The sequence below is a fragment of the Cryphonectria parasitica genome (assembly GCF_011745365.1).
Source record: "Cryphonectria parasitica EP155 unplaced genomic scaffold M406scaffold_2, whole genome shotgun sequence".
In the NCBI taxonomy this organism is placed as follows: domain Eukaryota; kingdom Fungi; phylum Ascomycota; class Sordariomycetes; order Diaporthales; family Cryphonectriaceae; genus Cryphonectria; species Cryphonectria parasitica.
Genome location: NW_024468910.1, coordinates 1,213,226 through 1,225,403, shown reverse-complemented (window position 1 = coordinate 1,225,403; position 12,178 = coordinate 1,213,226). Strand labels below are relative to the sequence as shown.

Sequence of the window (12,178 nt, the reverse complement as noted above, 5' to 3'; positions counted from 1 at the left end):
AATTACTATTATATATAGCAAGCTTATTCATTTTGTATGCCTTTCCAGCATTATTAGCAATCATGAAGATAAGCTGCACCTGCTAAGCTTATTAAGCTTGCTATTTCAGCTGAGCCTGCTAATTAGCAATGATAATGCTCTGAGCTTATTACTAATCGCATAGATTCTAAATACGCTGGATAAGCTGATACATCTGATTAATCAGTTCTTTCTGAGTAGAAGTGCATAAGAACGAAGAGAATCCTTGAAAAGCTATTATATTCCGTATTGCTCAAGAGATAATACTAAACCGTTCTTGAATAAGAATCATCAAAATGTAATAATACACTGCAATATTCAAAGATCCTGATATATACAAGGGGTTTATGCTAACAAAAGCGGTATTAAGATGATAATCTCTAGAATACAGAACGAGTACTGTAATCCGTACAAGTGCTATTCATTCGCCTTTGAAGCTATTCAAGTATGCAACAAATGAATACTTAGATTAATAACTGAAGAGCTATATCCTAGTAGTCTATCTGATAGTAATAAACGTATCCTTATATATCCAGCTCTTCATCGTAGCTCATCTTGAATCATTAGCGATCTAAGTAATCCAGGCTCATTGGATCATCCGATGATCCAATGATCCATCCCTGTCTAATCCTTGCTCTGGATTACATAATCACCGTTGGTTGTCCGACGTTGGATCGTGACACCTGGCTCCTTGTTTAGCGGGCCCGTCCTGCAACCTGCATGTTGAATGGGTCATAACACAGTAGCTGATGAGATAAAACCCTAACCCTTTAAAATGACTAAGCAGATTTATCCTGGCCTTATGAGCTTACAAAGCCTTTTTTTTCAATTATAAACGACTAGTAACTGATAGTCTACTGCTAAGAAAAAGTGTTTGCTTGCTTGTAGCAGTATCTTTCGTTTGCCAACTAAGACTGCTAACTGAACTGCTAGAACTGAACTGTATGGACCGCTGGAGCCAAGGAATCAGGCCCATTAAGTTTCCTGCCGCAAATGCCCCGAGAGGGCAATCATTTCCAGAAGTCGCGATGTCGGCCATGCAAGGCTGAGTCGTATCTAACGTGTAGGAGGTTGAAAAGGGTGAGCGCAAGGGACAGAGCATATCTACCTTGTAAGAGAGTGAAAATCGCGCACGCGAGGGCAAGGAGTTATCAAATGAGGAGTGAGAGTTGCTTTGAATATTCGTATTCAAATCTGCCAATGGCGCTCCACAATGCGATTGCTCTCCGGCTGGGATGCCTGTTATATCAATATTATAAGAATGAGTATATATCTGCAAGTTTGATTTACTATGTACCTGTTGAAAGTTCCGACACAAAGTCTTGTTCGGTTGTCGATATATCGCATGCTGTAGTTCCGAAATATTGATATGCATTGTCCAGCCGCCTCCGTTTGCATCTTTGGCCGGGCTTCTGTGGAAATGACCGAAACAGATTGTTGTGGAGGAAACGGTGACTTCTGTGAGCATGGAAAGAATGGATTGGATTGACAATCTAAAGAAAGATGAAGAGAAGAGAGCATAGAATATGCTGTTTTATATATAGGAGAAAGGTCAGGGTTAGGGTTTTCCCCCAACAATATATATAAAAGGAGCAGGCAAAGTGGGTCTGAACAGGCTAATGAGAGATCCCTGCTCATGACACTTTGAGATGGATAAATTACGTCGTTTTGTTGAACGAATGCCCTGGCACGTCGAACAGATAATTCGATGCAATTTGGGGGGCGGGGCAATGAGTACGTCGAAGGGAGGAAAAAGGAGGCCAAGAAAGAGTAAGACAGACTGAATGTTTTACTAGTATAAAAATGAGGATTTGCATAATCCCTGTCCGCGCTAGTAAAAACTTTTGAAGGCAACCTCCGTACAGTACTCCGTACAGTAGGGTTTGGATTAATACCTCCTTGACAACAGAGTCAAATAGCAACCTGCATTTGTAAATAAACTGGTAGCAAAGAAACTCAAAGCCATATGATTGATGCTTGTGCAGGCATAGCTATCGCATTGGTCAGGGGCCTGAACCTTTAACTACAAATTCCCCTCTCCTTTACACCCTATCCTCCCGGCCAGACAGGCCAGACAGGTAAGACCTCTGCATCTTCTTATTTGCGCCTGACTGGCTCCCAGGCATGGCTGGCCGAGCAGACTCGTGCGTCCTCTTGTTCATCCCATGTGAGCTGGAAAGAGAAGGGCCGCCCGACCGTTGCAATCTCGATTTGGGTTGGGCCTCGGCAGCACGCAGAGGGGAAGGAGACATCTCCCCACCGCTCTGGTCCTCGTCCTCGGGATCAGGTTCCACCACCGTGATTTGTTCCCAGACTTGATCGGCTAGAGCTTCTTCAGCTGTTGGGCGGCTCGAGGGGTCCCATGCCAACATAGAACGGATGAGGGTTTTGAGGTTGTCGGGGATACTGCTCTGAAGTCCGGCAAGACGCTCAAGAATCCTTGTATGGTTATCCCTAGATATGGGCTCTGCGCCAACCCACGATATAAAGGTAGCCAATATGGAAAGCCCCAGGCTGAAGATATCGATGGCGTTCGTATACCCTCCCTGGCGCCCGACTTCTGGTGCTGTAAAGCCCAGAGGCCCGAGGGCCGCCTGAGTGCCCCGGAGGCCTTTCTTGGCCTTTCCGAAGTCGCAGATGGCGGCGGTTGCAGAGGCAGGAGCCCAGCAAGAGAAGACTAGCAGGTTCCTGGGGCTGATATCGCGGTGCATGATGCCCATGACATGCAGGTTCCTGAGGCCCTCGAGCACCTGACGATAGAGCACTAGCCTTGTGGGCAGGTCGATCTCCTGCCACGACGCAGTAGCAAATGTGAAGGGCGCATACGGCATAAGGAGATACACGTACTCGACCGCGGCTTGGGAACAGGGGAATGGGTCGCCATGTTCGCACCATGATGAGAGGAGAGGGACAAGGCCGACGGTTCGGGAAGGGATTTGTTTAGCAATCTCGAGCTCGTTCCTGATGATTGGGATATCGTAATGATGACAGTGAATCGTCTTACAGGCCATAACCTCTCCGGACCGCTTGTTGATACCAGCCTGAACAGCACCAAAAGCCCCTTTGGAGATAGTATGATGGATAATAACATGCCTCATGTCGAGATGTGTTGACTTGGGCAATATATCGAGATAGCTGTACTCCTGGACACGGCGGTGGTGGTCCCAGCCCTGATATCGCTTCTGCATATAGTTCTCGAGATTGGTCGAATATGCTGTCTCATCCCTGGCGGAGAACTCGAGCACAAAGTCCAGCGGGCCAATGCGGAGGCGGTTGGTGTTCATATGAAGAATATATCTTTCATTGTACTGCAGCTCGACATCGGCGTTCCCATCGGCCTGCAGGTATGTAATCGAGTGGGATTTGCTCATGTTCCACAATATGAAGGCCCCGGACTGCGGATGGATCGAGATCATACAAATCTGCGATCCTCTCAGATGGCGTGACTTGGGCGAGCAGATGGGCAGATCGACCCGGCCAAACTTCCCGACCACCCAGCCATGGTCAGGACCAGAGCCTCGTGCGCTGAACGAGAGCACAAGCTGGTATTTAGATCGGGCAGCGCGGTCGGTGGGCTTTGTAGGGCCGTCGGCCTGGGCGACAGCGACAAGATGGACAGGAGACTCGGGAGGCTGGCTGTCGATGAGGGATGCCAGGCATTTCTGAGCTTCCTTGTTCTCGGGGGTCAGCGTTGCGAAGCGAAAGAAGGGCAATGACATGGTAGTGTTGGCGATGATTATAATGGTCACGATGATGACCAAAGTTGATGATGACCAATGTTGAGGATGATGACAATATTCGTGGTAAAATGCGAGCACAGGCGTGACTAGACTTATCAGCTTAATACTAGCGCGGTGTTCTGGAGGGGAGCCCCTGACCGCCTGTTCCGGGCGCTCTAGGGTGGCTGGGCGAGAGCGGTGGCCACCCTTTAGCCCAGCACGCCATCGGCCCCCCTTCTGACAACCTCTTCCCTACAACATCATCACATTCACATCAACATCATTAGATTTGCATCAACATCATCACATTTGCATCCACACCGGCCACGCCACACACACAACCGCCATCATGCCGCTGGGGTTTTGTTCTCCTAGGCGCCTAGACGAGACGGAGGCTGAGTACGACGAGAGGTGGACATTTCATCGGGACCAATGGCGCGAGACGTTTGTCAACGACTACTATAAGAAGAAGGAGGCACGGCTGCCGTCACCCCAAAGCGAGAGTGATCTAGACGATGACGAGATGGCGCACGAGGTTAAGCTAGTCGAACAATCCATACTGATCGACGCAGGGCTTGCAACGATAGACAACTTTGCCAACCCCGTCGAATGGCCCCAAATATCCTTCGAGATTTGCGGCAAATCTCTGAGCGAGGTTGACCCCCATGAGCGGCATCCCTATAGCGTTCCTTCAGCTCCCTACATCGACGAGCCGCTGTTCCCCGTGCTGGTGAACAACCAGCCTGCCGAGGACGCCGTTTTCGAACAGCCGCCGGCTAACAACAGAGGGACACCGGATCACAAGCGGAAGAGGGGTCCAGAAGAGGGGGAGGCCTCTGAGCTACAGCTCGCGATATCCGACGAACAACCAGGCTCCCAGAAGAGGCGAAGAGTGATGAAGAAGGAGATACCGTCTCAGCCGCCGGCCGAGATCAAAGGGACATCGGGTTACAAGCGCAAGAGGGGTTCAGAGGGGGACGACCATGGTCAGCCGCCGCTCGCCACCCCTGAGGGACAACCAGGCCCCCAGAAGAGGCGGAGAATGATAGGAAAGGAGATACAGTCCCAGCCGCCGGTGTCGTCGCGGCCGGCGCCGGCCGGTGTAGCGTCTGGCAGCAAGAGGAAAAGGCGATCCGATATGGACTGCGAGGCTCAGCCGGTGCCGGATGAGCCAGAGGCCAAGAAGAGGAAGGTCGTCAGGGAGGAGATAACAGCCGCAAACGTCGCCAGCAGGAGGGATCGCAGGACTCGCACGAGACACAGCAGCCGGGCGAAGCCTGCCGCCCTCCGAGAGAGCTCACAGCAGCGCATGCAGCCTTCTCCGACAACGCTCACGCCTCGAGTCACCCGCGCACGACGCCGGCAGCTCTCGGGTGCGGATGCCCAGCTCCTGCAGCTCGGACAGGACGGCCGTGCCGACGTGCAGGTGCAGACCGACAGGATTCAGAGGGACGCTCCGGAGGCTGCCACCGAGAGGCCGAGGCATCGACGGTCTGCCGGCACCAAGACTAGGGTCACAGCCAGCACCAAGGCAGGTAGCTGATGGGTTCAGCAAGGCACCCGCCAATACTGGAGAGCACTTAATAAGGTAATGACTTTGGGGTAAAAGGCAATGCGGACAGGCAGATAGGCAGATCTGGGTTATAGAGTGCCGTGTACCGGTTATCCTGACAGGGTCGGGTGCAGCCGGCGACGTCTTTGTACATCCAGGTCAGCCCCATCTTCGAGGTAAGCGTCCAGCGAGGCGGGGCTGCGTATGCTGGTTATCCTGACAGGGTCGGGTGCAGCCAGTCACATTCCTCAACCCCATCGCTGCACGCAGGGACTGGAAGGCAGACAAGCTTGCCTGTGAGGCTTGTGTACCGGTTATCCTGACAGGGTCGGGTGCAGCCGGCGACAGTCTTGTGGGCCAGTGATCCAAGCTATTTTATCCTACAGTCATTCGCAATATAACTGCTTTTCGCCCTGACCCTAGCCCTCTTCTTCCTGCTATCGTAGCCCGAGGCGTTGCTGATGGCTTCCTCTCCTGCTGGAGGAAAGTCCATGGACTGAGTGAAGAGAGGTCAAAAGGGCTTGCTAGGGATCTTCCTCACTATCGAGTTGGCTTGAAGGTGAAAACTTGAGTTACGAGGCTCTCTTTTGGCTGGCTAGCCACATCACATATAGACAATAAAGAATATTCAGCGAGTCAATCTAATACCCGCTACAGGAAGGCCTCTTACCGCAACGCGCAAAAGCCAGAATTCGCCGAGTAATGCTTCTGAAGACAGCAAGAACTAAATGAGGCAGAAGGACACATCGATGCTGAAGGAGGAAATCTATCAGATCTCGGATAGAACGACCGGAGAGAACGAGGAAGACACATGATAGAAGGGAGTACCGACCCTGAGAGTGAAGAGCTTCAACTATCCTCGTGGCACGAACAGCCAGGTACAGATAGAGCAGCATATGAATCGGCCAGGGAGCAGGTGATCCTCATCGGATGCGGACTTTTTTCATGCTTAATCTAACGAAAGCTATCATGGCTTTCGCCAATGGAGATCATTGCCACCGACAATGTATATCGACCCCGGGGCGCGCTCGCAAGCCTTTCATATGTCCGGGGTCTGCCGAGAACTAGCCAGCTCCCGCATTAGGCCGAGTAGAAAAAAGGGATGCCTGAAGGGGTTTTGATGCAAGGCGCGCGACAAAGCAGACAGCAGAAGACATACTATGTATGCTTAGGAGAGAGCTTCTAGGCCATCTTGTAAATTCTCGTCAAGCTGAGCATCATCAATAGAAATCCTTCTAACGTTTCCTCCTCTGGGCCCTCTTCGCCTTCTTTGCTGACGCTGAACCCGTGAAAGATGTGTCTGGAATAGTCTCTAGATCGTCAACAGGCTGGTGGTGACCCTGTTCGCTGCACGCCCGGGCAGAGCCAATATCTGACTGCGAGAGACGATGGCTTACAATCTCTTGGGACAACCGGGTTTCCGAAAGCGGTGGCATATCCAAGTCCAATTGCGACAGTAACTGGTCGATGGCTGAGCAGATCCTTTCAAAGTGTGCCGGCATCTATGTATCGTATACGTTCTTTGTGAAGCAATATGCTGTCCATTTTCCCCTGCCATCTAGAGCAGCGAAAGAAAACTCGTGAATAGGATGACGATAGAATTTGCTGGTCTTGCCGTCTATTATGGCATAGTGACCATATATCCTGACAACCCGATGGTCGTGAGAGATGGAAAAAGCCATGATTTGACGATTGACCTCTCTCATACGATTCCCAAGCCGAAACAGCTCAACTACAGCTCGCACCGCAAGTGTCCCGCTATGGGCGTTCTGGCGATCTGCGATATCAAGGGCTGCTGCCCCGCACATAACTTCGCATGTCAGAAACGGGAAGTACATAGGTACATTGCTATGAAGAACAACTAGTCTCCAGCAATAAAATCGCCGATGAACGGTGAGAGCTTTTCAAGTTGGTCATCGGTGAACGCCTCCCGTCGGAATCCCATAGAGTAGTCGGGCTGCGGGCGGGCGCCGGTAAGCGGAATAGAGTTATTCCATCCTTCGTTAATGCTCTCTACCAAGCATTCAAGCTTGCTTGCGCCATATATAGCGAGGGTTTCCGCAGGGGGAACGATTAGAGGAGTGATATCCCGAATAACTCTTGCCTCGTTTCTGTCCGCTACTTTATGATAAGTTGTTTCGAAAATATCGTCGCAAAAGAGTGAATGCCTCGGGCATGTTTGTACTGTGTCGAGCAGCTTATTGACTGTGGACTTGCTTGTTTCTGTAATCCCTAGATTGGACTTGTCCATGAAACTTCCTTTGGTCGCAAGTAGTGCCTTGTATTGTGAATCGCGATATGGGGCAGTCTTCTCCTCCCTAGGCTTTTGATGTTGAGCAAGGAAATGGCACAGTGTTAGGTGTGTCGGCTAGAAGCCTTGAGCATTGAATTCTTCTAGTCTGAGGAGCTGATGTGAGGGGGTAGTGGCCATATATATAGATAGAGTGCGTGCCAGAGCGGGTTCATTTCCCTGTCAACCGTTTCGTTTCTCAACATTTGATCACTCAGCGTCTCGGATGTAGCTAAGACAGATCTCGATCGTTTCCGACCAAGTGACGAAGAGGATTTCTTCCTCGCAAGGAGGTGTTGCATATTGTGGCGTTGTTCAAAGTATCGTCCCGGCCAGTGTCCTGCTCTTGCTCAGTGGGCGACAGGATCAACCTCGTCGTCTGCCTCTTCGTATGTGAGCTTGTGGAGATCGTCTGACAATCGTAATCGTTTTGCGCCGAGAGTCTTGCCTGAGTCATCCGGATTATCGCGAGATCGCTTTCGACGGGTTGTTGGGGGGGCTGTGTGGAGCTCCGGCGTCTGCGTCGGAGAGATGGAGGAAGCTTTATTCGGTATCGGCTTCATAGAAGCTGCACCAGCTTGTTGAATTGTCTTGTTTAGAATCCGCTCTTGATAGTGACGAGATGTCTGCTAGCGTGCATTCTTGTTCAACGGAGTGGATGCCGTGGCGGAAGCGGCTTGCCGCTGGAGGCACGGCAGGAACGGAGAGTTCTAAACTGGGTTCCACTGCAATAATTCCTGTACGGGGATTGGTCGAAGGTCACGTGAGGAGGTACCTCCAGGGAACTACCCCTGTTCCATAGCGCTTGATGAGGAGGAAAAGGAGGAAAGTGTAGCATTGTGCCTTCCTAATCTGGAAGGAAATCGTAGAAAAGGTAGTTCAGGCAAGAGCGCTGCAGGCTACAGCGCTGCAGGCAGCGCTGCAGGCAGAGGGGTTCAGAGGGTTTCCCTCTAGTAGTTAACTGAAGCTCTTCAAAATAAAGATCTTGAATAATGCCTTTCAATATAAATAAACTGAAGCTATTCAGATATTTCTATTAGTTGCTCTTATTGTTAGTTCTATTAAATTTGCTGAACAGCCTGCCACAGTAAATGCTAGCTATAGTAAGTGCTAGCTATATGCTAGCTGAACATGCTTGCTATATATATATTCACTCATCTTTCTTTTCATTTAATAGAAAAATCTGCTACGAAATAAACAAACAAACAAACAAACAAATCTACAAACTACTTAGCAGAGCTCTTAAATCATTATTGCTATTAACATCTATTCAAAGTATATTTCAATAAACTTATTGCTTAGCTAAGTCTAGAGTGCATTCTATTTCAGTATACTCATTATCCCTGCTTATTATAAGTACACTTAATTTCAATGCACTCTCTACTAGCCTTCGTTACGAATATACTTAATTTCAGTATACTCTCTACTAGCCTTCGTTATAAGCATGCTCTGCTTGAGTGCATCTATTACTACTCTTAATTACAAGTGCTCTTTCAATAGATTCTACTAATATTGTAATAATATATAAGCTTAACATGTTAGCTGCTATAAGCTAATGCTCGCCTAACTCTCCTTACTCTTCTAGCAGCAGTGAACAGAATTCTTTCCAGCCCTATTAAGCTGATCAACCCGATATTACCAGCTACAATAGCAATCAGAAAACGATTTACAATTGCAAGGCTCCCGGAGCTACTCAGCGATGCTGCAACTGTAGCAAGATTAAGTCTATTGCATACTTTCAGAAGAAGAAAGGCTGCGGAGAGCTAGCTATTAACTGTTAGAAGTGCTGTAATAAACAGAACTCCTTACAGATTTAGTTCCCGTGCTATATTTCCTGTTTACAGATTTCTAATACTTTGATAGAAAGTATCAAATACTGTATATTAAGTTCTTTCTGCTGTTATCAGAAGAAGCGCAGCAGCAGCAGAGCTATTCTCCCCAGAGGGCGCCAATCCAGCATCCAGGCTGCCTATGAAGCCCCTTCATCCTACTCAAGAAGAGATCGTAGTTGCACCTAGTTCTCGTTCTCTTTTCCTAATCTCTTCTTCTCGAGGCTGAGGATGAAGCATTCTACAAGCTGCTTCTATGGGTTAGCTAGATAGGCGGCTGCTCCTTTCTTTTGTACTTGCTCATTCTTCTGCACCTGCTCTTCCCCTTTCTTAGTCTGGCCTGAATCGCCTTTCTGCTATGGACCAGCTGAGCGGAATATTCCATCGCTATAATTAGATTGAGAGCTATATGCCAGCTGAGCAGCGTGCTTACGATCAATGCATACGAGATCAGCATTAGCATCGGATTCAGCGCTGCCAGAGCGAGATTCCTGATCTCACTCCCTCTTCACAGGAATACCTCTTACAGAAGCCTGCTTCAGACAGAAGCTTGATGATTAGCAGCGCTAGCGATGATGATAAGAATTTATAATTTGAGTATTCTATCTGCAGCTTCCATCATTATTCCCAACTCCGCTGCTCTGATAAGCTGGATATCTGCTGTATCTGCTGTAATCAGAATGAGAATATCTGAAATAATGATATGCTTATAATCTGTATTCGATGCAGCAGAGAGCTTCTCTTGGTAAACTTTCTATGCTACAAGCAGCATATGAATATCTGCATAAAGTATTCATTTTTTCCTTTCTCTCTATCCGCAGATTCAGCTTTTATGCTATCTTCCAGCATGAGCTAGCTTATTCAGCTGATGCCTGCTGCTCGCTATGAACGCTCTCAAGCCTCTAATTAATCCTCCAATTAGCCAGAAGAGATATCTTAGTTCCTTCAATGCAGCGATCCGAGGTTTGATGATAATCTTGCGCTGCTCGCACTCTAGCCCAAAGAGATAGATCTTATCCAAGCTTTCCAGAATGCAATAAATGAAGAAGCTCAATATAAGATCTGCAGCTGCTGTAATTACTGCTAGTTTCGCCTCAAGATTCAATAGAATGGAATCTGTAGAGCCTGCTACAAGCTTGATAATAAGAAAGATAATGAGCTGCTCAACTTCTTCTTGCATGAGAATAGCTTAAGCTTTAGCATGATTTCTGCTAATCTTCCTAAAGCTATATAAGTTGAGAAGCAGCTGTTTGCCCGGGTTTACATCTTCATCAACTGCTGTCTGATCCAGGGCTAGCAGTATTGATATAGCAAGCATTGTATCAGCTTTCTTCAAGATATTGCTTATCTCTTTCAACAGCTTCCTTATCTGCTCAAGAAGGCAGATCTTCTAATCCTTCAGCCTTGCAATGCTTAGAATAAGCTTTATATTATGCAAGCATATAAGAAGGAGATAAGAGTTTGCTGCAAGATAATGGAAATCTAGCTGCAATTTCTTATAGCTAATTATAATAAATATAGCAATCTCCAGTTGAACTACAAGCAGCTTGCTCAGCTGCCCGAGGATAGAAATATGATTGATGAATGCATAATCATCGAGATTGATAATGAGATAGCTGCACTACAGCTATCTGATGATGAGAAGGAGGATGAAGCGAAGGCTTTTGAGAAGGTTGCTGCTGCTTCTAATGTTATTGCTGTTTATTCGAATCTGTACCGCCTTCGCTAGCAGCTCTCAGGCTGAGATTTGCAGCTCGAGCAGCTTCCTATGCACCCCGAGAAGCCTTCTATACAGAATTTCATTGAGATACTAGATATCCGGTTCACTCCTTTAAGCAATCTGAATCATTGTATAGCTCTGTTTAGCCTTGCAGTGCCTACGCTTTTTTCAGAAGCTAAGAGCGAGTTTATCAAGCTTTGCATATGCGAGTACATATTTAAGCAGTGAGTATATTATGCGATTCTCTACAAGAATGGATAGTTTGCTTAGCATTCTTGCTTTAACTTTATAATCTTCAATATGCTGATAAGAGCAGATGTTAATAAGAAGAGCAATTTCTTTATTAATCGCTTTAATCGCATCTTGCTAATATTTAATACTATTAATGCATTCAAGAAAGCTTTCGAAGGAGATAAGCCTAAAGCTTGTATTATTCTCAACTCTATTATTCGCTTAGCTAACAAGCTAAAGAGCACTCATTCCTTCTGGAACTAGGCTAGGAACGAGTTGCAGTCTCTCTGCTGTACGCTCAAGTATCCGCATATCTTCATTACTGCCTTTGCAGCTGATCTATACTAGAAGTTGCTAGCTTGTATGATGCTATAATATTAAGAATAGCTATAAGCTGATAATAAGAGCAAGATAGTTATTATGTATCGGAATCTAAAGAAGAACTCTTATATTGCTACTTACTATTTCTACATCAGATTTCAGATCTTCTTTAATGAGTATCTGTTTAAGAAGTTAAAGATCAAAGCTTATTAGCAGCGCTATGAGTAGCAAGGCTGAGGAAGCACTCATATTCACAGCCTTTACTGAATCGAGGCTATAATACAAGCTTCTAACGAGAGATTTCTCAGCAATATTCAGAAAGAAGAGTTTGTAAGAGCTTGGAGCTTCCACATTACCGCCTATAACTCAGAGCCTGCTCGCCAGCTACCCCCTTACGAAGCCAACCCCTTAGCATTCAAGCCTGGCGAGGATATTACGTTCGGTATGCTTTCTCGCATCATCAACTGTATATAGCAACACCAGTGCTCTGAGGCTTAC

General features: G+C 47.4%; 3 protein-coding genes across 3 annotated transcripts; 1 reads left to right on the top strand and 2 right to left on the bottom strand.

The window, feature by feature from the left end:
* Positions 1-1,969: 1,969 nt before the first annotated feature.
* On the bottom strand, positions 1,970-3,737 carry M406DRAFT_349717 (kinase-like protein; the record flags this gene model as incomplete). The annotated part of the gene is made up of 1 exon (XM_040922495.1): positions 1,970-3,737. One exon carries the CDS (start codon positions 3,735-3,737, stop codon positions 2,061-2,063), a length of 1,677 nt encoding a protein of 558 aa, XP_040779321.1. The 3' UTR covers positions 1,970-2,060.
* Positions 3,738-4,260: 523 nt separating this feature from the next.
* Positions 4,261-5,653, top strand: M406DRAFT_326868 (uncharacterized protein; the record flags this gene model as incomplete). Its single annotated transcript, XM_040920144.1, has 3 exons — positions 4,261-5,250; positions 5,412-5,465; positions 5,513-5,653. 3 exons carry the CDS (start codon positions 4,261-4,263, stop codon positions 5,651-5,653), a joined length of 1,185 nt encoding a protein of 394 aa, XP_040779320.1.
* Positions 5,654-6,524: 871 nt separating this feature from the next.
* Positions 6,525-7,127, bottom strand: M406DRAFT_62625 (uncharacterized protein; the record flags this gene model as incomplete). The annotated part of the gene is made up of 2 exons (XM_040924792.1): positions 6,525-6,791; positions 6,939-7,127. The coding sequence occupies 2 exons, from the start codon at positions 7,125-7,127 to the stop codon at positions 6,525-6,527; spliced, it is 456 nt and encodes a 151-aa protein (XP_040779319.1).
* Positions 7,128-12,178: the final 5,051 nt, after the last annotated feature.